A 27,728-nucleotide genomic window follows, 5' to 3' on the forward strand; every position below is an offset into this window, starting at 1 on the left:
ACAGTGGGAACTTCCCCTAAACGAAGTTAAGGTCATTTCAAAATACAGCCTGCAGACTTTGTCACGTCAAAGAGTTTGCATAGGAACAGTAAGCTGAGGAGACACACAAAACACAAATGGTTTCCAACTAGGTTTTATTTTAGTGTTCAATATTATCAGCAATGATACAGGAATAATTCAGGCAAATATATCACCTTAAATACATCAGAGAAAAAACCCACCATGTCAAGCACATCCTGAACTCCAGCAAATGAACACAAAAACAGAGGACGAAGTCAGCAGCAGTAAATTAAAGTGCTTTTTGCCACAGATCTTTCAGAGTTTCGCCCTCAGTGGTGTAATTTCAATTTTACTTATTGTATAAGAAGCTCAAAATCTCATTCACTGCCCAGAGGCTACATTCAAAAAAAATTCATGTTTAGTTATTCTAAATAACCCCCCCCCCAAAAGCACAAGATTCATTGGAATTGTGTGACACTGATTTCTCCAGACACACTGGGAGGTAACCACCATCCAGGCTGGCAAAAAGCTCAGAGCATCCTCCCGCCGCATGGCGGCCTCGGCCAAGTCCATCGCTTTGTTCCACGCACCAGGGTAGACTGAGGGTTTGAAGGACAAGCGGGCACCTGGAGAGCTCGCCACCTGCATGCCACCCGCCAGTGAGCAGAGGCCACCAAGTCATTTCCCCAAAGTCGGAGGGCGGGTGGATTCAAGAGAGCAGGACAAGCCCCACCTCTCTGCCTGAGCCTCTTTCTGGGAGAGACGTGCTGCTGGCTTCTAGGAAGTTCTCTGACCTGCCCTGCAAAGGCTGTCACCCGAAGGCTGTTTGCCCCAGACAGTTAACACCTTGGAGACAGGAACCTGCCCCCACTTTGACCGGTAACAATCCCCAAACTCAACAACAGGAAACACTTCTCAAAATCAACACGAGGCCCCATGTGTCACCTGGAGGCTCTGGGATCAGGGAGGGTGGGAGGCTGGGTGCTGGGTTCCCCGCACTGTCTCTTGGCCACGTGCAGCATCGCTGGCACAGGAGACTTCATCCAGAGGTCTGGTGGCCAAGGGCAGCTTGGGCCGAGGTGGGGTGAGGGGTGGGAACATGTCTCTTATAGAGCATCAAGCTAGTAGAGTGGGCTCTCAGACCCCACGAACCCCTCACAGAGCGAGGTCAAATGCAAGGTCCTGTTCTGCATCAACTCCAGATTCTCTAGCTGTCCTGGGAGGGGCCCACTCCTCTCAGCCTGCCGCCAAGGTTCCCTCCTTCTGCCATCTTTCCTTCTACTACATCCTTTAACTATCTGCACCAACCTATCTTTCATAAATAAGAAACCAGACTGATAGGCTAAGGACCGAAACCAGAACAAGAGACAGAATGAGGAGAAGGAGGCAAGTCCCCCCCCATCACGGCCCTGGCCGTCTGTGACAGCAGGGGCACTGGGACACGCCCTCCACACATGCCACTCAGCGTTCCAGCTACCTCTGCACTCTCAGCCCCGCCACCAAGACTGAAGGGCTGGTCTGGAAGGCTCTGCAGATGGGATGAGGTATGAAAGCCGAAGGACCAAACTGACACGTAAGCCACAACCATCCTGGGACGGCCTTGGCCTTCCTGGAACTGTTCCCAGCGCAATCCGGGAAGAAAATGCAACCACCCCCTAAGGTGGCCTTTCTCTGTGGGTGCGCTGGGGTGCGCGGTAGGCAAGTGCACGTGGGTCAGTGTTAGCGTTGGCTGGAGGAGGGGGTGTCTTGCCTGATATCCTTAAAGGCCCAACCAGGCCTTCTGCAATGCTGGCTGATCCCAAGACCTCATCAAGCAATCATGATTCTCAATCAACAGAGCCTGACAAAACCGAGAATAGACTCGACTTAACTCCTCAGTATCATGCTGTCCAGAGTCATCATTGAAAAAAACAAGTCTCCTTTAGGGGTATGAGCCGGAATATCTTCCTGCAACAGCAGGCAAAGGAGGGGGAAAATAACTAGCGTCTCAGGGCTCAAAACGGTGGGAGACAGTGGGTGCTTTTCATTCTCACGGTGGCGGCAACGGACAGGAGCTGCACGTGGCCCTGGTGGGAGGCCCCTCGCGGCTGGCAGCGCTGCCCCTCCCTACGCAGGCTCCGGCTCCGGGCTGCCCACTATCTGCTGGGCTGCAGGTACTGGTGCGTGAACATGTTGAGTTCGCTGTCCAACCAACCAGCTTTATTCCTGCAGAGAAACGGTTACCTTGTAGCAGTAACAGCTGATAACAAGTAAGAGCACTATGTGCCAAGGCCAAGTGCTGCTCTACCGGACACTTGACTTGTACAGACTCATTTACTCATCATCCCTCCAATAACCTCCACTTCACCGATGAGGAAAATGAGGCCCAGAGAGGTTCAATAACTTCCTACGGTCATGCGACCAATCAGCAGTGGAAATAAAATCAGGTTTTTCTGACCCTCAAGCCCTGTGTTTGCTTCATGCCGGGACCACGGGTAAGTCCCTGGACTGTTGGGAACAGTCTTCCTGCCTGTCAGCAGGAGGCTGGGCTGCTCACACGCAGCCCTTTTCAGGTTCACCCTGTCACTGCAGGTGACAAGCAGCAGAGACACCACCACCCCGAAGCCACATGCCGCGTGAGATTTCCCCGGGGATGAGCAGCGTGTCTCTAGAACACAGCTGTCCCAGGGCAGTGGGCGGGGAGGGCAAGGCCCACCAATGCCCTCTGATGCAGCTCCCCTCTGTGCTGACATCAGGGCGGGGGCAGGAAGAACAGAGTCCCCGTGTGCTGATGTTATCCCGGCCTGAGTGGGCCGAGGGCTTCTGCAGAGCACTCGCACACTCAGCTCTGTGACTGTGTCATGAAACCTTACTCCATTTCACAGATGAAAGCAATGAGACATAGGAAAGCTCAGCGATTTGCCCAAATGGGGGTGCCAGGACCAGAAGCCAGGACTCCTGACTCCTGAGACCCATCCTCTCCCCAGCAACCTGCTGCTGGAAGCTCTGACTTTCAACAGAGATCCTACGCAGACCTGGGTTCTGCTCCGGGTTCTGCCGGTCACCGGCTACCTGGCCGGCTCCCCTGTGGACATGCATGCTGCTGTGCCGCACCGTGAAATGGCGGAAAGTGGGGGCCGGGTGTAGCCCACTGTTCCCGCCGACGGTAAAGGACAATCAACGTGTGGAGTGTCAGAGAGTGCTGGAGCCTAGCACGCCTGGATTCTTCTCCTCCTGGCTTGACCACTTACTGTGGGATCCCAGATAAGTTACTTAACCTCTCTAGGCTCGATCTTCCATTTTATAAAGTGAAGGTGATGATACGTCCCTAAAGGGACGCTGAAGATGGGACAGCACGTGTCAAGTGCCTCAGACACCGCGGTTAAGGACGTGCCTGTGAGCTGTAACCCCAGGGACCAGACCTCCTCTGCTGCCACATGGCCAACCTCACCTGAGCAGTTTGGCTTTGCTCTGCAGTGAATCAAGAACCTCAATTTTCTTGTTCATGGCGGCAATTTCCTGCTCCAGGTTCTCCCGGGTGACATCAACTTGCTGGCACAGATGAGCAAAGGTCCCAGACAGTTCCCTGAGGGGGGAGAGTCAGGATCAAGCAGGCCACGTCGGTGGTGAAGCAGCCAGCCCATCTGTCCCCTGCGCCTGTCCTGGTCTGTCAGAATCGTCCCCGCCCGCTGCTGAGGCCGCGGACATCACAGCCACCACACGCACTAGCGTCAGCACAGACCAAGGCGCCCGGCTTGGGCACAAGAGACCAGCATGCAGATCCCGGCCCCGCTGCTAATCAGCTGAGTGCAGGAGACACATGACTCCTCTTCACATCTCAATTTCCTCATTTTGAAAAACAAGGTGCCAGTAAAAACGTCTACCTCAAAGGGCTCGGGGAGAAATTGAAGAGTTAGGTGCAAAATGCCTAGCAGAGGGCCTGCCACATAGCAATAAAAGGCAGGCAGCCAGCACCTTCCCGACCACCACCCAGATCAAGCCATCTATTCCCACCTGCCCTAAGATATGCCATGAAGAATGGGCTGTGGCTCAGAACATCAAAGCTACGCCCACAACCCAAGCCCTTCGAGGTAACCTTTAAAAGATGGCTACAGGTAACAACCCTCGTCTTCCCATGTCTTCCTTCCTTGGGAGACCAGAGGCCTACTTGGTCCCAGCCCAGGATGTAAGGTGTCCCTGGAGACCCCTCCCCCATCCCCAGCCTCCACGCTGGCGCTGCACAGCTGAAGGCCAGAGTCAGACAGCGCTCAGGGCCCAGTGGTTTCCAGGTCAGGTTAGGAGGAAACCTAGAGGGCAGTCCTGAACCACGGGAGCCGGCACTGGCCCCTCGGGGCTGACGGGGCCACTCACTGCTGGACTTGGTGGCTGCAATTGGAGCCGGTATAGCTGATGATGAGCTGCAGCTTCTCGCTGGCGTACTCTACAAACTGGCGCTTGAAGGCCCTCTCCTTGGCCTTGGCGGTCCAGGTCAGACGCTCGTAGACGTACAAGAGTCCATAGAGGCCAAGGGAGAGGGCGATGAGTCGCCAGCCCACAGCCTTCCACACCTGCAGAAGCACAGTGGTCAGCTGGCACAGTCCCTCTGCCATCCCACCGCCCATCCTCTCAGCCAGGACTTTCCCAAGAGCCTCTGTGCTTCTACTCAGAACACTCCTTTCAATGTCTTCCTTGGTCTCACTGAGGCCAGAAGGGCAAGGACCTTGTCTAGTTTGGAGACGAGGGAAACTTAGTGTGGGCCACACAACATGACTTGTGCAAAGTCCACCTCTGTGGTTGTGAGCACCAGAAGCACAGATCCAGGCACAGAAAAATCTTAAAGATAAACGTTGGAGTACTCTGAAGGGACCTTCCATTCTGGTGACACTGACAAGCAGAATTCTGCACATCGGTCCTCAGTAGATGGCTTCTTTTGGTCTGGTTTGTAACACTTTGGTTGGAGGCAGTGTAGTTACAGTCAAAGAGCACTGGACTTGGAGCCAGAAATCGAGGCTCTAGTGTGAAGCTCTTCCTTGGCTGTGTGACCTTGGGCAAGTTTGTTTACACCTGTTTCCTCCCAAAATAGGAATAACGGCCCCCACCCAATTCTCAGGGTTGTTTGGGTAAAATGAGACACTGACTGTAAAAAGGGTTACATAACCATCAAGTGTCAGCTTCTCAGATCATGACCCTCTGCCAGGTCACCATCTGTGAAAAAAAACCAGAGCATGTACCATCTACGGGCCAGGAGGGAGGGGACCTCAGCTCCAGCCTGCCCTAGTCTTACAAGCTGAGAATGGAATTCCTGGCAGTTTTGTTACAGTTACGTTCTGTCACCACTCCACAACTCAAATGACCATGACAAAGAGAACTTTCCCACATCATCAAGAAAATTCAAGGCATAAATAACTCTAGCTGCAGTGTGTCTTGGGTCAAGACATGGGAGTAATCAAGAAGGCAGCCTGTGATCTCAGGCCTTGGGGCAGAAAGAAAGGGCAATAAAACTGCAGCTGGAGAGACAAGGGTTCAAGGCCCAGCCTGGCCTCTTTCTGTCTCAAGCCCTTGCAAGTTTTGCTCTCGGTTTACTCACCTACCAGTGAGAAACTCCTGGTCATACCCACCTCTCTAGAACCCAGGTCCGTCAATTTCTCAGGTCACTTCCCTACCCTACTGGCCCTACAGGGGAAAGAATATGGTCCTGGAGTCAGATGGGGCCAGAGTTCAAATCCTAGCTGTGTGTACTTGGCAAGCCAACTGCAGATGTTCTTCTGTAAAACGGGAACCTAAATGTCACGTTAGTTGAGTGAGACTTAAGTAAGTCAATAAATGTACGTTAAAGGGCTAAGGCTACATGGCTCCTGAGATCACAGCAAAAAGTCATCACGGATGTGAAGTGCAGGGCCGATGCGGGGACACCCACCAGACTGTGCCTCTCGGTCCCCACACACCTGCCACCCCCCTTCCCGAGCAGGGCTTGTCACTGACCACTCCTCCAACGACGAGAATGCCCATGGAGGTCCTAGAGGTCAGGGAGGCCAGGCCGGTGACCATGGAAACCATGAGCTCCTCCTGGGTGAGGGAGCCCTGGGGCAGTGGGGGCATGCTGGGGTTGGCCGGGGTCAGGGGCATGGGCCGCTGCACCTGCAGAGAGAAACGAGGCGGGGCTAAGAAGATACCGGCCAGTCTCTCATTCTAGGGTCCAGAACAGGGGCACGGGGAGTGGCTCTTCAATTTCCCAAAAGGGAAAATGAGCTTCACATGCAGCAGAGAATTTAAGCTCCTAACAGACCTGCCGGCCCAAAGGTGAGCACTGTGGGGTACCACAGAACGGGAGCAGTGGCCACCCTGGAACGCTTCAGCACAGGTCCCCAGGTGTGGGACGTGGCCCGAGAGCAGCCCGGGCAGTAACGCCAACGGTACAGAGATGGGGGGTTCAACATCCAAACATGAAAATGGTGGTATGCGGACAGATAGGTCATCTATATTTAATAGTTACATGCTCACTTTAACGTGTAATAGAAAAAAAAATGCAGCTTGCATTTGTAATTTCACAAATATTAGTGCTTAGGATAAAGCTAGGTTGATTTGTGGCAAAAACCTGACCGTGGTGGTGGCCCACATGCCAAGGCTGTGACCTCAGGGCACCCCTTTCAGAACAGTTTGTGTGCCTGGGGTGCAGACTGACCTCCCTTGATGCCCGAGGGTGCGGGACTTCACTTGCCTGGTCGTTGTAGCCCATCAAGGCCCGGCGGCTGTTCTTGGGGCCCAGGAACCTGTTCACCAGCATGGTCCACCCGAGAGAAAAATGAAACTCGATGTCCTCCTGAAAGTCGGCACACAGCTTGTCACAGTTCAGGTCGTAGCTGAGGGAGAAGCACTGCCGAGGGACCAGCAAGTCTATCTGACTCCGCATAGACACAGGAAGGAGGGGTTTCAAGCCGTCTGTCAGGAACAGAAATGCGGAGAAAGCACAGCAGCTCAGCCCCGTGCCACGCCAGGGCTGAACCTCAGAACACTCGCTGCGGCCCAGGATGCTGACGGTGAGGCCCAGAAACCAGGCCTGGAAGAGCGGGCCAGTGGGCGAGGGGATGCAGGCCAAGGCTCCACACCAGCTAACGTGCGGATTTAAGGAGCAGGCCGAGCTCTCAGCCTCTGCTAGTTCCAGGTGGTAACACAACACACCTCCACGGGAACCTCCCTGGTGGCGCAGTGGTTAAGAATCCGCCTGCCAGTGCAGGGGACACGGGTTCGAGCCCTGCTCTGGGAAGATCCCACGTGCCGTGGAGCAGCTAAGCCCATGCGTCACAACTGCTGAGCCTGCACTCTAGAGCCCGCGAGCCACAACTACTGAGCCCACGCGCCACAACTACTGAAGCCCGCATGCCTAGAGCCCGTGCTCCACAGTGGGAGAAGCCACTGCAATGAGGAGCACACGTACCACAGCGAGGAGTGGCCCCCGCTCGCCGCAACTAGAGAAAGCCCACGTGCAGCAACAAAGACCCGACGCAGCCAAAAATAAATAAATAAATTTATTTAAAAAATAAAAAAAGGACGCCCCCCCCCCCCCCCGCCGCCACGACCGACCCTCCACGTCTATGTGTGGAATGAACTCATGACACATGCCCAGAACCCCAAGGTGTGGAGCTGACTCATCATAAAAGGTGACAGACAAGGAAAGGCCGTTACTTCTGTGGACTGGCCTGAAACTGATCTTTGGGCAGCCCAGGGACCAGGTCCCGAGGCCCCCGCAGCACTGACCTATCATCTCCTGCTGCATGGTCTGCAGGGAGCTGGTGATGGCCGTGGAGCAGCGGTCCGACATATTTCGGCCCAGTCCTTCCTCTATATGGCGGTGCAGTTCCTGCAGCCAGAAGAGAGGTGAAGGGAAGCGGCGCCCTCTGCCAGAGGTTCCCTTTGGGGAGCCCAGGGACAGGGAAATCTGAGGCTGGTCAACCCAGGCCCACCAGGCGACAGCGGCAGGCAGGCCGCATGGGAGCCCGGGGCTCGTGTCCCCGGCTGAGGGGCCCTGACTCAGAGCAGCAGGGCTGAATCGCCGTCTGCTTGGTGATCCCTTCCAGTAACCAACAGGGAATAAGGGGAGCCCCTGCCCAGAGCACCTGCCACTTAACGACTCACATTCTTATAAACCTTGAGGACCACTGGGGAAGGGTGGAAGTCCATCTGGTACTCGTCCACCAGCACAGAGAGGCGCCGGATCTCCTCAGCCATCGCAGTGGACACCTACAGCAGAAGCAGCGTGCTGGTAAGCGTCAAGGAGGAACGTGGTTCAATTCCGCAGCACCAGGAGAGAGTCTAACAGACTCTAACACACTGGATATCTTTCCCCTCACCCATGCAGTGTCCTCAGCTGATCTACAGAATTAAAAGTTTTTGAGGTAGAGAGACTGGCTGACCAAACACTCCTGTAAGATATGGAGGAGAAGGCCCAGAGGAGGGGGGACTTGCCCAGGGTCACACGATGGAAGAGCAAACCCAGGGAGGCGCCACGTTCTTGAATCAGGGCCACGACTTCCTCCTGGAAGGCTGAGGAGCCCCCAAGGAATAGGACGTCTGTGTTTTCACTTTTCTAGCTCCCCAGCCTCTACTCGGAGTCCACATCTCCCCAGTGTGCTTCCTCTCCCGCCTCTCACCTGCCTCTCAACTTCCTCCGTAATCTGCTTAATTCGCAGCTTGTAGTCTTGCGCCAAGAGCTCCAGCTGCTTGTCAATAAATCGCAGCCGCTCCTGCCGCTCTTCACGCATTTCCAGGCAGTAAACCCTGAAAGAAAGAGCTCTGGTTACGCGACGCAGGTCCCCACACGACTAAGCAGAGAAGCAAGAGGTGACGCGGGGAAGCCTGTGTGGGCCCCAGCGGTGATCCTGGCAGTTCCACGCACATCCCCGGACGCCTGCTCTTCCCCTTCCCAGGTGTGAGGGAGAGATGGCGCCGACAACTCACTCAAGTTTTCCAAATTTGGAAGATGTGGTGGTGACCGACAGGGGAGGGTGCTTTCAGGGGCTTTAGAACAAGTTCTGCCAATTAATATAGAAAAAAATCACTAGGATAATCAAGAAAAAGAAAAAAGAGGTACTACACTACCCAGAAGCCTGGCCAAATTCCCCAAGTCTGAATTACTGATGGGGTCAGGGAAATGGGAGTTCCAGCACACACTGCTGGTGGGACCTTGGACGGGTTCAGATGTTTCAGAAAGCCACAAGTAAAACTGAGTAAAACTGAAATGCATATACCCTAAGAGGAAAACTTCCACCTCCAGGAATTAATGCCAGACTCTCGCAGATGTGCACAAGTGGACACACAGACTGGCATCCACTGCAGCAGGGTTTGCAATAGCAAAATAATGAAATCTAAAAATCAATCTACGGGAAAATGAGGTACATTCACAATGGACTACTCTACAGCAGCTAATAGTCCTAAACTCCATCTACAGGTATCAACAAGGACAAAGGGTAAAAACGATGCTGAGTGGAAAGAGAAGCCAGGTGCAGCATGATCCCGTACCTGCACATTTAAAGCACTTGCAGAGCAACATTATGTATTCTTCAGAACTTACATAAAAAGTACTGCTTAATGAATGACAGGACTACACACCAAATTCATGATTGCAGTTGCCTCTGAGGAGTGGGCAAAGGGACACTGGGACAGGGGCTGAAGAATCAAAGGGTATTCAACATTTTTTTGTGTTGTTGTTGTGGTTTTTTTTTTAACATCTTTATTGGAGTATAATTGCTATACAATGTTGTGTTAGTTTCTGCCGTATGTCTTTTATTTTAACTTAAAAATATAGCAAATATTGTCAATTCTGTGCAATGGAAGCATGGTATGCTATTCTCTGTACTTTCCTATATTTTAATTTCTCCAAAAAAAGGGTATTTTTAAGAAGTATGTCCTGCTTCAACTCTGAGAACGGCTGCTGTGCTCGGCGCAGCACTGGCCCAAGGCCGCCAACGTGGGCTCGTGGGGAGCCTCGCTGCACAGGCCAGGTGGGACGGACAGATGCCCCACGGCCTCCTCACCAGGCTGCTCCTCGTGGCTCGAACGGGGCCTGGAGGGAGCCCTGAGACTCCGATCTGGCGGCCAGGCTCTGGCCCTGGGCCGGGTCCAGGCCGCGGTGAGGCGGTCACTGCCACGCTCCCTCCTGTCACCTCCGGGGCTCTTACCGCTGCTCCTGCGCCGCAATGTGCAGAGAGTCCATGATGAGGCGAACAGCCTCCGCGATCTGCTTGGCCCGGACCGTGTGCTGCTCAAACTTGGTCTTCACAGCCGACTGGGAGATGCACTCCTGGAACACACAAGAGGCACAGAGGGGGGCAGAGGCCACTGGCCAAGGGCCAGGCTCTGGCATCCACTGCCAGGGACACGGCTGGAAAGAGCCGGGGAGGCACAGAATCGCCAGACACCGGGATCAAAGGCTTGTGCTCACCTCAAATCTCCTCTCAAAATTCTGAAACTCAAACATCCTCACTTGAAAGCCTTCTGCAAGAGCGCCCCCTAGGAGAATTGCACCACATTAGTCGAGAAATAACTCGCAGCCGAGAGCTTCTCACTCAGGGCTCTTCTCACCACCTCGTTCTCAGAACTGTTTCTACTGGCTGACTTAGTATGAGACCCAAAGACTCAAAGGTTTGGGAAAAGCAAGAAGCTGGTTCCATCGTCACCTCCTTCGGGCATGCCCTGGGCCTTCTGGATCCTGGCGTTGAGCACCTCCTTGGCAGACACAAAGAAGATGCGGTCTCCAGCCTGGCCTCGATCCACCACGCCCAGCTCGTCCACCAGGAAGCTGGTACAGCGCTCCATGTGCTGCCGCCGTACCTGGAGCCCAAGCAGACGGGCGTTACGTGAGCAGGCAGGGTGCGGGTGGGCCCCTCCTGATGGAGCCTGCGGCCCACAACTGCTTCTTTTCTAAAACACAGATGATCTGTTAACACAGCTCAGGATTCAAAAGGTACAAACACACATGCAGCGACCATCTCCCACCATCTGTTCTCCAGCCACCAGGCTCCCCAGAACCCACGTCACAGGGGTTCCCTCGGGTACAGCCTGTCAAAGACAGCTGGTGCATCAACAAGATGAAATGCTTACATGTGCCACAAATTGCCTTGTTAGAGCCTACAGTGTGTCTCACTTTGGCGCCCCAGAAGGAAAGGAACCTGGGGGTGGGGGGTTGGTCAAGAAACCTACACCTGGACTCTGTACTGACAAGCTGAGTCTACCCTGGGCCTTGTTTATTACATGAGTGGCCGCACCCCAAAATCCCTCCTAGCTCTGAAGCCCTAGGGTTCTACTGCTGGAACTTAAAAGAGATGACAGCCTCTTGTGGACACCTGCCACATGCCAGGCCTTTTCTCAAAGTTAACAGATTTCATCCTCTCAACAACTCTATTATATCCAACTCACAGGTGAGGATTTACCGCAGGGGTTAGGGAATTTACCAGTCACACTGCCCAGTGTCAGCCTGCTGACTACGTGCTTTATCATCACCCCATATCACCTGTCTGTTACTCCTTTTTCTTTCATTTCACGCATAAAAAGTAAAGCATTCTGAGCTGTTGGTAAGAACCAATTATTCTTCACTCCTCTTTTAAATTTCTTTCCTGGAGGTCTTTCTAAAGCTAAGCCTGTTCTACAATGATTAATTCTTTATGAACTAAATAAAGAGAGCAAGCAAGGGTGCAGCAGCTAGCGTGGTAGGGATGCTTCTCAGACCTGGAATAAAACCTTCTGAAGAGTAGAGGGGTCCGGGAAAGCGAATGGGAGAAGTGAAGGGTTTGCGTTTTGTTGCTGTTGTTTTTTTTTGCCGCACCACACAGCAGGCAGGATCTTAGTTCCCAGACCAGGGATTGAACCCGTGCTCCCTGCAGTGGAAGCATGGATTCTTTTTTTTCTTTTTTTTTTTTTGGCGGTATGCGGGCCTCTCACTGTTGTGGCCTCTCCCGTTGCGGAGCACAGGCTCCGGACGCACAGGCTCAGCGGCCATGGCTCACGGGCCCAGCCGCTCCGCGGCATGTGGGATCTTCCTGGACCGGGGCACGAACCCGTGTCCCCTGCATCGGCAGGCGGACTCTCAACCACTGCGCCACTGGGGAAGCCCCTGGAAGCACAGATTCTTAACCACGGGACCTCCAGGAAAGTCCCAAAGAGTTGTTTTTGTTTTTTCAGTTTGTTTTTGTTTGGTTTTGTTTTTGCCACACTGCACAGCTTGTGGGATCTTAGTTTCCTGACCAGGGATTGAACCTGGGGCCTCAGCAGTGAAAGCACTAAGTCCTAACCACTGGACCGCCAAGGAACACCCGGGACTTCTTTGGTGCTGAAATTCATTCAGGGATGTGGCCTGGGAGAGCATAAAGAGGGTCTGGGTAGACACATGGGGTAGCATTCCCCAAACTGCTGGGTAAAGAGGCACCCACCTCCTCCATGTACTCAGGCTCCGAGGCGGACGCGTCCCAGCGGTTGTTCAGGATGAAGATGTTAGGGCGGGACAAGCGCTCGCTCACCTTGTGGAAGAACTGCTTTTCCTGGATGGGGGGGAAGACCTCAGTGGGGGAGGAGCTGTGCTAGCCGAGGCCCTGCCAGCCCGCCCGCTCAGCTGGGTCCTCGGAGTGTGGGAAAAGGCGGAGGAGGGGTTACCGTCTGCATCAGGGTGGACTCTGAGTTGGCCACCAGCACGAACACATCGGCGTCCAGGCAAAATTTGTCAATCCAGCTGTCCAGCTCTGTGGTGACATCGATGCCAGGGCTAGAGGCGACAAGGATAAACTGTCACTGGACACACAGACCATGGGCCCCATCCTTCCTGCTCTGAACAGACCTGAGGCAGCCAGGCAAAGGAGGAGAAAGCTACAGAAGGGAGAGAAATTGGGCCTGGCCCTTACTGGAGGGATTTTTACTTTTCATCTCATATCCTTCCAGACTCTGAAAATGTGGTTTTTGCCATACGCGTCTATCACTTTTATAAAAACGTAATGATCTGAATTTTACTTTGGGGGTATATAATTAAGGTGAAGCTCTGTATTTATGTGAGTCTGGCAAGCACCCTAGTACCCCACTTCTTGGTATAGTTACAGCCTGTCCACAAAGCAGGAGCAAAGTGTTCCTTTGAGAAAAATAAAATACAACATGGACCTCACCACCGCAAGCTCCACCCCCCCGCCCCCAATAAACACACTAATGTTGGGCTGAGGCTGAGAACCTTCCCAATTTTTGAGCATCCTCCCTATCCCTCTTTACAGGCCATCACTGGGACATCTTCAGGGCCCTGACACCTGCCCAGGGATACAGTAACCAGACCCTGGAGGAAATCCAAGAGGCAGGAAGATTTGGTTGAGCCAGTTTGAAAAGCAATACTTAAGCAGAGCGACAACAGGACCTAGGGGATCCTGGCCTGGATGGTCCAGAAATGGAAACCTGGTGCCCTCCCAGTTTGGACCTCCTGGGGAGGCACCTGCCCTCTTACCTGTCCATTAGCACAAGGTCATCTTTGAGAAGCGGACACTTGGAGTTGGGCCACATCACACTCACCAGGCTGCCGGCATGCAGCTGCTCGTCCTGGTGAAGGGCGTGGGCCAGCTGGTTCACAGTCTGATGGGGGAGAAGGGAAAGAAAGATCAGGGCTGAGGAAGAGCCTCCAGCGTGGAGATTTCCAGTGCCATGTGGCCACAGCACGATGGCCTGAGACTGCTGCCTGATCTGCTACCTCTTTTTCTTTCATTTCACACATAAAAAGTCAAGAGCTGGGAGCTGTCAATAAGAACCAACTATTCTTCACTCCTCTTTTGAGTTTCTTTCTTGGATGTTGTCCTAAAACTGAGGGTTTTCTGCATTAATTAATTCTTTATGAACCAAAATGAGCATCTGGCCCCAACCAAGAATGCAGCTGGCTCTCAGAAAAATGAAAACACGCAAGCCCCGAGCTGACGTGTCAGAATCACAGAGCAAATGCAGGGATCGCTCTCTGGCAACACGCCAAAGAACAAGGCACATATGCTCTTCATCACAAAGAGAAAAGGCCTGCCCAACAATTCACAAGGACTGTGAATCCCGACTTCAGGCGCTCCGGCTTTCAGACCCTCCCTGAAGCTCTCGCAACTCCCAAGCAGCCAGGCTAGGACAGGGCCTCCCAGACTCTACCGCAGTGGAGGGCACTGCCTTCTCCTTAGAGCTTCCAGTGGTCCTGGCACAGTGGATGCGCTGGTTGGTCTAAGCCCAGATTTAACCCACCAGCACGCCCAGGGCTGAGAGCCGGGCCGGTGCTGTCCCCTCACCTTGACACTCCTCTTCTCCTCTGAGCCCTCCGTGAGGAGGAAGGCCTCGTGGCCATCCGTGCCCTCCACCCGCAGGAAGCAGTTGGTGGTGTGGCCGATCCCGGAGGGCAGCACTTTGTCCCAGAGCATGGCATTGATCACAGTGCTCTTCCCGTTGCTCGTCCTACGAGGAAATCCCGGCTGTCAGTGAAGCTACCACTATCTGCATCTCAGGCTGTCACTAAGAAGTTACGGCCTGGAAGTCCAAAGTCTTGTTCTCCACAGTGAGACGTGTGCCCAGACAGGCAGAGAGGGAGGGCTCTCTGTGTTTATGAAAATGCTGGACAAACACCGTGACCCGTGTCTGTGATGTGCTCCCGGTTCATCACGGCAAACCAGCCTACGAGGGGCTCCCTCGGTGTGGCACTGGCACGCAGACACTCACTGCCCTCAAGGGAGCCCACCATCGAGCCTGAGGCTCTCAGCATCACTCTGGAGATGACCTGACTCCGAGGGACAACCCACTCCTCTTCTACTTGGAACCACTGACTCACCCCCAGGGTGTCTTCCTCAGTCTAAGTGACCTCAGCTGAATGACCCCAAAGTCCCTGGTTTTCTACAAAAGGCCAATTTTGCTGCTCTTCTCCCACCATGCTCCTCCCAAACATGAAGCCCCACCTGTCAGTCCCAGCTGATAAGGGCCTGCTACAGGGCAGATTACTGTAGCATTCTTGCCCATCACACCCCTTTCCGACATTCTGGGTCTTGAAAACAGCTCTACTCTGCAGACTCATCTCTTCAGCTCACCAAAGCCAGGGCCACACCTCTGAGGGGAGGACGCAAAATGTCAGCCCAGAGGTCTGAGGGCCACCCCTGAGGTGATTAGGGGCAGGGGTGGCAGAGTGCCAATTCCTCAGGCTACCACTGTGCGCACGGCACCCAACTGTCTGGGTGTCTTTTTTTTTTTCCTGTATTGGGCTTTGCTTTTTTTAAAGGTGCTGTGGTATAACACGAAATATGTTCGGTCTTTGTCCCCAGTTCCTGGCACAGAGCTCCTAAAACCCTTGGAATTTCCTGAGTGGCAGGAGTGTCTGCAGTTACTCATAAGGAGCCCCTGTTGGGCACACCTGTTTATGCTAGTAAGGTGACTCAGGTGGGGCCCCCAGGCAGCCTCAGGATGGGCTGGTCACCAGAAAGACCAAGTGATAAGAGGGTTGGGACTTTCAGCCCCATCCACCGACCTCCAGGAAAAGGAAGGAGGGCGCTGTGGATTAAGCTCCACAAAAGCTCTTGAACAATGAGAACTGATGAGCTTCAGGGTGGAAGGCAGTGCACCTCAGCTCCACAGGGACAGAAGCTCCTGTGCTCAGGACCCTCCCAGACCTCACCCTGTGTGCCTCTTCACCTGTATCCCTTACAGTATCCCATACTTATATACTAACTAGTAAATGTAAGTAAATGTTTCCCTGAGCTCTGTGAGCCGCTCTAGCAAATTAAGAGGAAGAGGTCGTGGGAACCTCTGATCTATAGCCAGTGGGTCAGGCGCCCAGGTTTCCGAATGGCACCTGAAGCGGGGGCATCTTGAGGGACCGGGCTCTTAACCTGGGGGGTCTGACGCCACCTCCAGGCAGCGTGTCAGAACTGAGTTCACTGTGTAGGCCACCCAGTCAGTGCCCACCGAGAACTGGAGAAGTCCTTGGTACTGTAGCAAACATTCCAGAGGTGCCTACCAGACCACAAAGTATAACAAGAAGGATATCTGAGGGCTAAAAATATAAAGCACTTAGAAGAAAACATAGGGGAAAAGCCTCCTGACACTGGGTTTGGCAATTTCTTAGATATGACATCAAAAGTATAGGCAAAAAAGTATACATAAATTGGACTATATCAAAATAAAATATTTCTGTGCGTCACAGGACAGTTAACAGAGTGAAAAGGCGACCTATAGAATGAGAGAAAATATTTCCAAATCATATGTCTGATAAGGAATTAAATCCAGAACCCCTACAACTTAAAAACAAAAAAACCACACCAAAACGACATTAAAAAAAACCCCGAACAACCCAATTTAAAAGTGAGCAAAGGACTTGAATAGACATTTCTCCAAGGAAGATATACAAATGGTCAACTAACACATGAAAAGCTGCTCAACATCACTAATCACTAGGAAAATGAGAATCGAAACTACAAGAGATACCACCTCACACCCTTTAGGACGGCTACTATCAAAAATACAGAAAACAAGTATTGGGAGGATATGGAAAAACTGGAACCCCTGTGCACTGCTGGTAAGAATTAAAATGGTGCAGTCGCTATGGAAAACAATATGGTGGGTAGTTCCTCAAAAAATTAAAAACAGGGGATTTCCCTGGCAGTCCAGTGGTTAGAACTCTGAGCTTCCACTGCAGGGGGCACAGGTTGGCATGGGTTCAATCCCTGATCGGGGAACTAAGATCCCACATGCCGTGCAGCGTGGCCAAAAAGAAAAAAAAATTTTAAACAGAATGATCATATGGTCCAGCAATTCCACCTCTGGGTATATTCCCAAAAGAATTGAAAGCAGGGTCTCAAACAGATATTTGTACGCCCACGTTCATAGCAGCATTATTCACAATAGCCAAAAAGTGGAAGCAACAAGTGTCCATCGTGGATGAATGGATAAACACGATATGGTATATACACACAATGGAATATTGCTCAGCCTTAAAAAGGAAGGTATTCTGACAACTGCTGCAACATGGATGATTCTAGAGGACATTATGCTGAGTGAAAGAAGCCAGTCACAAAAAGACAAATACTGTGTGATCCCAGTTACCTGAGGCACCTCGAGTAGTCAGACTCATAGAGACAGGAAGGAGAATGGTGGTTGCCAGGGGGGTGGGGAGAGGGGAACGGGAGTTGTTACTTAACGGGCAGAGTTTCAGTTTTCCAAGGGGAAGAAGTTCTGGAGATGGACGGTTGTGATGGTTGTACAACAACGTGAATGTATTTAACGAAACTGAACCATACACTTAAGAATAGTTACGATGGTAAATGTTACGTTATGTGTATTTAACCACAGTTAAAAATAAATACGAAGGAGAGCACTGAAGCACGCCAGCTGCTTCTCTGCCTTGGGGCCCTCAGGCTGTGATCCCACACAAAGTGCCTGCCTCCCTGCCTGCCCCCCGCTGGGAAGAAAGAAGGTATGAGGGCTTTGAGACTCACCGGCCAAAAAAAGCCACTTTCATGTGCCGCCGGGCCAGCACCTCGCTGATGCCGCTCACTTTGGACAGGTAACCTCTGACGTCCAGAACCTGTTCTTCTGTCGTAACAGGGTCCAGTTCCGCATTCCTGTAGGTGTCTGGAGGCGGAGATTGAAAATGGCTCACCCCACGGTCAGAGTCCCACAGTCACAAGTCTGGAAGGCAGGGTCCACCACCATGGCTCCCTGCTACTCCCTACTGTGGGCCGCAGTGCAGTGAAGAACACGGCTTGGGGGACTTCCCTGGCGGTCCAGTGGTTAAGACTCCAAGCTTCCACTGCAGGGGGTGTGGGTTCGATCCTTGGTGGGAGGTCTAAGATCCCGCAGGCCGTGCAGCCAGAAAACAAAGAACACAGCTTGGGAGCAAGTCTGCCTGAATCCCAATGCAAGAAGTGCTGGTTCTCACCTCTTCCTGGCTCTTTGTGACCCCAGGCAAATGAACCTTCCTGGTCTTAGTTTCCTCACCCTTAAAACACAGAGGACAACAGTACCTACTTCATGTGACTACTGAAAGGATTAAATGGATTAAAACACAAAATCGCTAAGAATGGGGGCAGGTACCTAATTAAGTTATATGTTTTTTACTTAACAAATACTTACCAAGTTCTCACTATATGCCAGACACTGTTCTGACTACTTTTCTTTTTTTTTTTTTAATTTTTATTTATTTATTTTTGGCTGTGTCCGGTCTTCGTTGCTGCCCGCGGGCTTTCTCTAGTTGCAGCGAGTGGGGTCTACTCTGTTGTGGTGCATGGGCTTCTCATTGCGGTGGCTTCTCTTGTCGCGGAGCATGAACTCTAGGCGTGTGGGCTCAGTAGCTGTGGCTCGTGGGCTCTAGAGCGCAGGCTCAGTAGTTATGGCTCAGGGGCTTAGTTGCTCCACGGTATGCGGGGTCTTCCTAGATCAGGGCTCGAACCCGTGTCCTCTGTATTGGCAGGTGGGTTCTTAACCACTGCGCCACCAGGGAAGCCCCGATCACTTTTCAAATACGGTCTCATTTAATCCACGGTGTGTACCCATCAGAGTCAGCGACGGCAGAGCTGGGATTGGGACCGGGTCCCTGTGCACCTTCACGAGGCCCTGCCTGCTCCGGACCCGCTCACTGCTCCAGCCAGGTCTTGGGCACCCGCTGCCTCGCACGCTGCCTCACCACATCCCCACACTTGCCACTGCTCTGGGCTTTGCTCAGTGCTTCCCCACGCCCCTCTCCCACTCTGAAGAACTAATGCACCGCCTCACGGTGCCTGGCTCTTTCCCACTTAGCCTGCCCTGACCGCCCCTGAGTCTGGTCCCCTTGTTTATGCTCCCACAGCACCCTGTACTTCTCCTATCTTAGCCCTTATCTCACCACAGGGTAGCCGCCTAGCTCACCTATCTGCACCACCTACCACGTGAAGGCCAAGATGTCTGCCCAGCACCCAGCGCTCAGCAGGTGCACAATGTTCACTAAGCAAACAGATACTAGGATCACTGCACTGCTTCTTCCCAGGGCCCTTGACAGGCAGGTGGATAACGTACGATGACAGATGGGAGCAACTGAGCAAGATCCTGACCCCATCCCATCTAGTACTTGTGCGAGGAAGGTCACGAGCTGGCTGGACAGCAGACGGGTGTTTGCCCCTCAGCACACTCTTGCTGCAATGGACTAAATGTTTATGTGCCCCCATGTGATGACGGTATGAAGGTACAGCTGACCCCTGAACAACATGGGGGTTAGGGCGCCGACTCTCCACACAGTCAAAACTCAGCATGTAATTTGGTCAGCCCTCCGTACCCACGGTTCTGCATCCACAGCTTCACCCATGGATTCTGTACTACTATACAGTATTTGCTATTGAAAACAATCCACATATAAGTGGATCCGCGCAGTTCAAACTCATGTTATTCGAGAGTCAACTGTATATAGAGATGGAGACCCCATGCCTGGGATTAGTGCCCTTACAAAAGAGACGCAAAGGGCTAGCCAGCCCCTCCTGACGTGCGGTTACATGTGATGATACAGAGAAAAGACAGCAGTCTAGGAAGCTGGTCCTCGCCAGACACCAAATCTGCCGATAGCTTGATCTTGGGCTTCCCAGCCTCCCGAACTGTGAGAAATAAAGGTTTGTTGTTTACAAGCCGCCGAGTCTATGGTATTTCTGTTACAGAAACAGACTAGTCTCCCAAACAGACTAAGGCACTTGCGAACCACTGGGCTGACAGGCCCCAGCACGCAGAGCACTCCCACAGCATCCAGAGCACAGCGAGCGCGTTTCAGAGATGCCCAGGGAGTTTCCCCCGCAGCTGGTGCCACGAAAGGAAGTGAGCAAACCAACAAGACCTCCCCACATCCACTGGTCACCCGCTACTCAAACCCATCAACATTCTTCCCTTATGTGGGCACCGGGGTGTGGCCTTTGGACTGCGCCCCAGAGGAAGCTGGCTCTTAAGCCTGTGGCTACATTTAAAAGAAACAGGCAGTAGGCCAACAAGCTCTTGTTACCTGCCCTTTAGAGAACAGTTCCAAGGCAGTAGCCATCCCCTTCGCTAGCCAGGACAATCCCAAATACATCTCAGGATCGCTCCAGTGCTTTCCCTTTTAGTCCGCCAATACGAGAGGCTCCATATTTTCACAAAAAGAGAAACCAAAACACCCACTCCTGATGCCATCACACAAACACCTTCATTATTAAGCACGTGTTCGTCCACAGAACCATCTGAGTGAGTCAGAGCATCACAGAGGGTTAGTCTGGGCTCCGGCGGCACAGGGGCCTGGTCTGTCCCATCTCTGCAGGCACAGGGCCAGGCACACCAGAACTATTGCTAAACAAACGATAATAAACTGGAATAATTGCAACCACCAATCTTATAACCCTGAAATTCAAAATTTTAAATACAAATACTTCGGGAACGCCTCTCCTGCTTCCAGCACCACGCTGAGGGCAGGGCATAGAGTCCATGCTTAGTCCATTCGGGCTGCTCGAACAGAACACCACGACTGGGTGGCTTAGACACAACAGAAACGTATTGCTCACAGTGCTGGTGGCTGGAAGCCTCAGATCAGGGTGCCAGCCTGGTCAGGTGAGGGCCCTCTTCCAGGTGGCAGATTTCCTGCTGTATCCTCACGTGGCGGAAGGGGGCGAGGGAGCTTTGTGGGGTCTCCTTTATAAGAGCACTAATCTCATTCATGAGGGCTCCACCCTCGTGACATAATCCCCTCCCAAAGGCCCTACATCCTCACACCAACACTTTGGGCCTCAGGATTCCAACATGTGAACATGGAGGGACAAACATGTACACCACAGTACTGGAACTATTTCCCTTCTTTAAAGGGAGCTAAAGTAGCAGCCTGACATGTAACCCAACCAGAAGCCAAGGTGCTCCAGTGGAAAGCAGAGAGTGGAGGGCAGTGTGTCCCAGGGGCATTCCCATTGAACTTTTAGGATTCTGCAGACTAGAATTTGGAACCCCCTGGTCTCACCTGAGCCCCTCTTTCACAAATGAGGAAACCAAGGACAGATAAGATTCAGCTACTGGGTCTTCACTGACAATCCCAGGACCTAGAGCCAAGGTGTGCCTTCTAGAGAGGGAGTCTGAGAAGCCAGTGGCTGGAGTTGGTGCTCAGAACTAGTGGGGCCCTGGGAACCAGTCCTTCTCTGCTGACAGAGCAGGGATTAGAGGCTGGGCTCAAATTAGTAACTAGAGGAAAAGGTACTGGTGACACAAGTTTCTTATTCATAGTCCTGTTGTCTAAAAATATCAGTGAGAGAACACCCTGGTCAGGAACAACCAACACCCGGACAGTGCCCGGACTGCTGGCAGCCAGACCGGGCCAAGGAAAACACCTGGGATTTGGAGTCAGAGACACCCGGGTAAAGGCCGCTGTGTCACTTACAAGGTATCAAACAACTCTCAAAACCTCAATCTGCTTGTCTCTTAGATGAGGATACGATTCACCTACCCCTCGTGACTAAATGGAACAGAGTTCGTAGAATTCTTCAATGATAGGTCCCTTGTTTTCCTGGTCCAATCTCCCCAGAGTCCAATTCCATGATTCCAAGAGCAGAGCACCACCGAAGGTGACAACCCATCTGGTCATGAGCTCCTCAAGAGCAGTGCTATAATTCCCCATCCCCAAATCCTGCCACCTAAATATTGAGGCTGACAGGAGTGGGCCTGGCTGAGTGGGTTGCCTGTCTCACCTTCAAGGAAAGTGGCGCTCTCCTGGATGTAGGCCCCCAGCTGCTCAAAAATGCCATTGATCTTCTTCTTGGCGGTGACAAAGTGCTTGAGCGGGGAAGCATTCACTTCAGCCATGTGTCTCTTATCCTTCTTGACTGTGATGATGGAGTTGCATCGAGAGAAGAGCAGGGACATTGCGCTGCAAGAGAAAGAAGACACGTGAGCAAACCCAGGGACACCCAGCTCAGGACGTTCTGCTGGCATGCAGCGGGGTGCAGCAGGGGGACAGGCACCAGCTCGAGGGTCCATCCTGAACATGGGCCCTCCAGGACTAGATCAGGGACAGCAAGATCAGAACCAGCACCTCAAGAGTAGGAAGGGACCACTTGGGCCTGTCTCCATGTCACACAGTGTGGGCACCCAGGGCCCTGAGCTCAGGTCTAGCGCTGGCTGTTCCCTGCCTGGTGAACAGGGACAGGCCTGCCCTCCCCATTTCAGAGAGAGACAGAGGGGAACCACAAGGTAACACACAGAGAAGCCCTCCTTCTAGCCTTATGCAGAAAAGAGTGACAGAAATTTCACTTATTTCCTATATATCACCCCCCTGAGAAAAAGCGCTGAATATTGAAAGCAGTGACAGCATAGTGACACTCAAGGTCAGGCCCTCCCACCACCCTGCCCTGGCTACTCTGCTGCCCAGTCCTGCTGGCCCTAATTCCTAACAGGTTTTTGGTGTTTGGTTTTATTTTTGGTTGCTGGGGAGGGGTGGAGGAGTGGATGGCAGGCAGGGTGATCTTCAAATGAGAGAGGTCTACTTCTACAATTTACTTAAAAACGTTTACTGTTCTCTTTCATTTTAAATGTGTACACTGTAGAAAATGTGGAAACTAAAGGAAAAAAAAAATCCACAACCCCACCATTCTGTGACAGGCACTGTTAACATTTGCCTATCATCACAGTCTGTTTTTGTGTGGGTAGCTCTCCTGCTCTTATTCAATCACACGCACATCTTTGCAGGCTCTTCTTCTTCACGTGGCAATAACATGCGAGGGGCCATGAGGCTTAACTCCAAAGCCCTAGAGATCTTTGCTCAAAGTCAAAAGAGGGAGACAGACCAGAGAAGGTGGTCCACAGATGTGGCTGGGCATCCCTGGATCGTTCCTCAGAGTTCCCAGCTCGCACAGTGCCATTTCTTCAGTAGAGCCCTCAGACACTGGGAAGTCACAGGGAAAAGGCCTTTCTGAGGATCAGGGGAGCGTGCACAGCTGTGTGTGCCCGGTTCTGCCCTCCTCAACACCCAGCAATTTCTTGTTGGCCCCTCTCCCCCAGCCACCCTAATCACGCCGCTCTCCACCAGACCCGGCACTCGCTCTAGCTGGGAAATGACAGCGCATTGCCCACAAGCGAACATACACGAGAAACTGCCAAAGCATTTGAACCAGTTCCTGAGAAGCAGAAAGAACATCTGGAACAAATGCATAATAACTGAAAAGTGGCCCTTAGGAACTAACCATCCCAAAGGGTGGGCAGAAAGAGAGACACACAGGGAAATGGGGACCCACAGGTTTTGCCTAAACCTACCAATTATTTTGCGCTGTTCCTGATTTCTGGGGAGATGAGAGAGGAAAGTGAGTGTGTGTCCCTCCTCCCCTGGAATACACCACAGCTGGGAGATTTTCTAAGCATGGAGCCCACGTGTCAAAGGCTGAAGTAAGAAAGACAGCAGAGCTCTGAGAAGGGGAACTAGGAAGAAAATACCACTGGCTCCTCCAAAGCAGAAAAGGAGAGTACACTGAAATCAGGCTTACTGTGGCCCAGCAGGAAAGACTCTTAGAGAAACAGGGGATATGTGTAAGCAGAAGAGGAAAGTCACCGAAAGGAGAACTGGGTCTGGGATGGCATGATGTAGCTAGCATTATAGATAGATTCTGGAATCAGACAGAGCTGGGTTCAAATCGTGGCTGTAAATATCTCGGCTGTTTAAACCTCAGATGCTTGGATTCGTCACATGTACAAGCATGATATCACGTAGACCATGAGAAGATTAAAGATGACATGGCACGAACTCAAAGGTAGTTTTACATGTTATAAAACAACAAGAGCAATAAACTCCACCAGCAAGATCACAAGACTTCCCCCTGGAATAGCCAGCCTTCAGGGGAGGGCAGAGGCAACTCCTCCAGCAGCACACCCACAGCTGCCTGACGGCTGCCATGGGGACCGAGGACACAGGTCAGCTCAGGGGTGAGGCTCCGCAGTGCCCCACCCCAGAAGTGACTTGCTTGCAGGCAGCAAGTTCTCAGATCAGCTGGGCTTTTAGAAGCAAGTGCTTTCAAATTCTGGTCATTGTTTGCAAGTCCAAAGGGTATGACACCAAAGGTGTTAGTGTTCAGTAAATGCAAGATTTAAAAGCATACACACTAGTTAAAGCTTAGTGCTTCGAGGTTACCTGGTCTGCTCAGAGTGCAGCCCATCCAGGTGCTGCCCTGCTCTCACATTACCCAGCCTGCAGCTGCATGTCCCGAACCGCCAACCCCTCCAAACTGCTTTCTCTGCCTCTGTTCGTGCCTGAGCTGAGATTCCATGTTCGTGTTACACATGTTGCTTTCAGCCTGGAATCCTCTTTCCTTATTCACCCATTTGGCCTACTCCTCCTGTCCTTCTAGACCCAACGCTAGTGTCACCCCCTCCATGAAGCCTTCCTTGACATCTCTGTGGAGGCCATGCAGCCTTACCAGACTTTTGGCTTTTTTTTTTCGTCATACTTTCTCCCTGTCTAATCTGTGAGCTTCTAGAAAGCCAGTCTCTAATACACAGCAGTGACCTATTTCCATTTCTACTTTCCTCCTCTACAACTGTAAGAGACAGCGTTTGAGATGGTGAATGCCCTAAAGGGGATTACCTTCCTACCCTTCCAATCCTGGAATACATAGATTTACTTTCTTCTTAAAAAGCAGCCTTTGGCTAAGTATCTGTTTCCTACTATTTGGAGTTCAGTGAGTCAAGAGAGTTAAACAAATCTTTCAGATTCCAGAATGTAATCCTTCCAAAGGGCAAGCTGGGCATACATACGTGCACAAACGGACCACAGCTGCAAGAACACACACACAAGCCAAGATAGGGCCCCAGCTATCTTGGGGTTCCACCTGCTGGCTTCCTATGCTTCTAGAGCTGGGGGAAACAGCTGGTTCCTGTTCCTCCTCTGGAAAGCCCTGACAGCCCCTACTCACTGCAGGGCTCACAGCAGGCATGCACAGCCAGTCCCCCAAGCACAGCTGGGCCAGAGTTGAGCTCCGGCATCAGCTATACACTACGTGGCACGCTTCAAGCTGTTGTGACCGCCTCAAAGCGCTCTTGAGGTCGTGGTTTCAGAGAGTTTACAGCAGCATTTCCCAAAGCGTGGTCCACAGAACTGCAGTGGACAAAAATGATCCCATAGCAGAATCAATCTGTAAAACACTATATGCTACAGTCCCCCTCCACTGGAGTACACGAGCACAGCAAAGACTTTGGGAAGGAAGGCCTGTTTAACTGTATTTAACGCAGCATTTCACAAATTTATCTGCAGAAACCCTTCTTCTGTGTCACAGTTTTTAAAACCCTGTGGGTCATACTTTGGGAAAAGCCTCATTCATCCTAGTAGTTTCCCACTCCCACCCCAAAAAAGTGCTGGGGGCACAATATTAACAGATATTAACCTAAGACCAGAACCAAACCCAATTCTAAACTGCTGTTAGGGACTTCCCTGGCGGTCCAGTGGTTAAGACTCCATGCTCCCAATGCAGGGGGCATGGGTTCAATCCCTGGTCAGGGAACTAAGATCTCACATAATGCAGCCAAAAAAAAAAAAAAAAATTAAACAGCTATTAGCACTCCCAAGTACTGAAAAGCTCTGCCTCAACCTAGGCTATTAGTTAAGGAGGATTAAGTGCCTTGGGTATAGGGATAGCAACAGCAAAATTCACCACAAGGTGTGTCTGGATCCCAGGCACAGTCCCTGAATCCACACCACCTCTTTACCCAGTTTCATGCAGAGCAGCTCCTAGCAGGGAAAATAAAATGGATCCACGGATTGTCTGCCGGCACAACTGGAACAGAGGAAAAGCTGAGAAACTGAAACAAAAGAGTATGCAGGGTAAAGGGGCAGAGTAGACTCTTAGAAGAGCTGTGATAAGGAGCCAACAGGCCAACTTCTGCTGGGCAGAGAGCGGGAGGGAGGAGCCAGCACAGCAGAGAACAAACGAGGGAGATAGAGACTCATTCTTCCGGGAGCCCAGAGATCCCAGTCACTTTCTGAACAGTCAATCTTTAAACGGGCTCTCTCGGCAACCAGTGAACTCCTCCATGGAAGGTAAAAGGAACTACAGTTCTTTTCAACGTGGGTTGGAACGCTCCAGCTCTGCGCAGAGATGACCCCATCCAAGAGACTTGCTGCTGGATGGCCAGCAGAGTACACCCCTTTCCACTCCACCCAGATCCAGGGTGCCAGGTGTCACAGCCACCCCACTTACTTTATGGATGGTGAGAGACCTTCACAGGGTGGGCATCATGGACATGGCTGGAGTCAAAAAGATGAAAAGAATCTGAGTTCTCCTCTGTCCTGTCTCAGGTTGAGGTTGGCTACTGATTGTGTTGACTCCACCAATTCTGAGTTATTGGAAAGGAAAAGGGACATGTCAACAGGGCAGAAAAAAAAAAAGATGCCAAAGAAGTCTAATCAGGTTTAAAAGCCAAACAAACTCATCCCCGAGGGAAGCTTACTCACTGAGGTATGGGGGTGGTATGTGAGGAAGTGCCCTGGGGAAAAACACAACACACAGGTGCGAGGCCAAGCCCGGGTGTGCACAAACACGTGTTCAGACGTGTGCTGGTGAGAAGCAGGGACCCTGGTAAAGGCACATCCAGAGGGGTGACAGGAGGGGGCAGAACCAGGTCAAGGACTGGGCTTGAGGGCTGTGGCACTGAGGATTAGAGACGGGAAGGTGGAGTTGAGAGAGAGAAGTGGAACTTACTGAAAGCCTCTATCTACCAGATGTTGTAAAATATCTTACTTAATTCTCAATTCCATGGTGCAAAGAGACGCTTGGAACACTTAAGAGATTTATGGGCTGCTAGTTAAGCGGCCAAGCTGGGAACTGAGATATCACCTCCCGTTGACTGTAAAGCTCACTTATTTTCAATTATGGGAAGCTGCCTCACCCGACCCTTGGGGATGGGAAGGGTGACAGTCTGGGAGGAGAGAAAGAGAGTAAATAGAGAAATTAAAGAAACAGGGCAATCAAGGCTTAAAACAGACGGGAATAGGCAGCTCTGTCTTCAAGCATCCAAGCAGCTAATTATTCGACATTTTCTGTGTGCCCTCTGTGTGTGTGTGTGCTAGGCGCTAGAGTTAGAGATGGATAAAAAACAGTCCCTGCCCTCAAGGAGGCTCACCGTCCACTGAGAATCCAAACAAGAGACAACTGTGCGAGAGCAAGAAATGCCCAAATTTGGGGAAGTCAGAGCGGGGCGCCTACGGTGATGAACGTAGGCACCTCTCGCGCTGAATAAGTGCAGGCAAATACAGAGAACTGGATGAGAAATGGGGAAAGGGCAGGGGTGGGATGTGGTGGAGAAGGGTGAGAAAGCGGGGGTGACAAGAAGCCTTAGGGGACCCCACTCCCGAGTCCCGCGTCCCGCCCCCTCCTGTCAGGGCCGCTAAGGGCCCGGCGGCGAGGCCGGAACGTGGGGACGTCCGCCGGCCCGGATCCTGAGCCCCCGGGAACCCGGCGTCTCACAGGCCCACGCCGGGGTACTCAGGACTCGCCGTGCTGGCCCGGGCCGGGCCCCACCACCCGACGCGCTCGCTCTCTCACCTTCACCTTCCCGGCCTCCCGGTGGCCATCATAACCCCGACGTCACCAACACGCGCCCCCCGGGAACAGGCGGGAGGAGGAGGCAGGACGCACGCGTCACCAGCCGCCGCAGGTTCGCCGTTCTGGTCCCAGTGAGTCGCTGGACTCCGAGCTCAGCAGCTTCCACCCTACTAACGCTTATGGGTCAGGGGTCAGCTGGCTCAGCGCCTGGAGAAGCGCCTCAGCGATCTTATT

General features: G+C 52.3%; 1 protein-coding gene across 1 annotated transcript; it reads right to left on the reverse strand.

Annotated features, from left to right (window-relative positions):
• Window positions 1–132: 132 nt before the first annotated feature.
• MFN2 (mitofusin 2) lies at window positions 133–27,536 on the reverse strand. The gene is made up of 19 exons (XM_082834627.1): window positions 27,495–27,536; window positions 26,151–26,286; window positions 21,660–21,838; window positions 17,442–17,577; window positions 14,256–14,418; window positions 13,448–13,572; window positions 12,622–12,730; window positions 12,402–12,509; window positions 10,653–10,806; window positions 10,418–10,485; window positions 10,155–10,276; window positions 8,628–8,754; window positions 8,113–8,217; window positions 7,735–7,837; window positions 6,698–6,918; window positions 5,962–6,117; window positions 4,351–4,547; window positions 3,431–3,565; window positions 133–2,205 (listed from the first exon to the last, which is right to left on the reverse strand). Exons 3-19 carry the CDS (start codon window positions 21,832–21,834, stop codon window positions 2,136–2,138), a joined length of 2,274 nt encoding a protein of 757 aa, XP_082690753.1. The 5' UTR covers window positions 21,835–21,838; window positions 26,151–26,286; window positions 27,495–27,536; the 3' UTR covers window positions 133–2,135.
• Window positions 27,537–27,728: the final 192 nt, after the last annotated feature.

This window comes from Leucopleurus acutus (genome assembly GCF_964270905.1).
Source record: "Leucopleurus acutus genome assembly, chromosome: 2".
NCBI classification, from domain to species: Eukaryota; Metazoa; Chordata; class Mammalia; order Artiodactyla; family Delphinidae; genus Leucopleurus; species Leucopleurus acutus.

Bases quoted from the DNA above. Each gene is read 5' to 3' on its own strand.
- MFN2 (XM_082834627.1), bottom strand. From the start codon at position 21,834: ATGTCCCTGCTCTTCTCTCGATGCAACTCCATCATCACAGTCAAGAAG. The intron at 12,731-13,447 runs GTAAGAGGGCAG...TGTCGCCTCTAG, and splicing joins GACCTTGTGCTAATGGACAG to CCCTGGCATCGATGTCACCA. The intron at 12,510-12,621 runs GTAACCCCTCCT...CCCCCCATCCAG, and splicing joins AGTCCACCCTGATGCAGACG to GAAAAGCAGTTCTTCCACAA.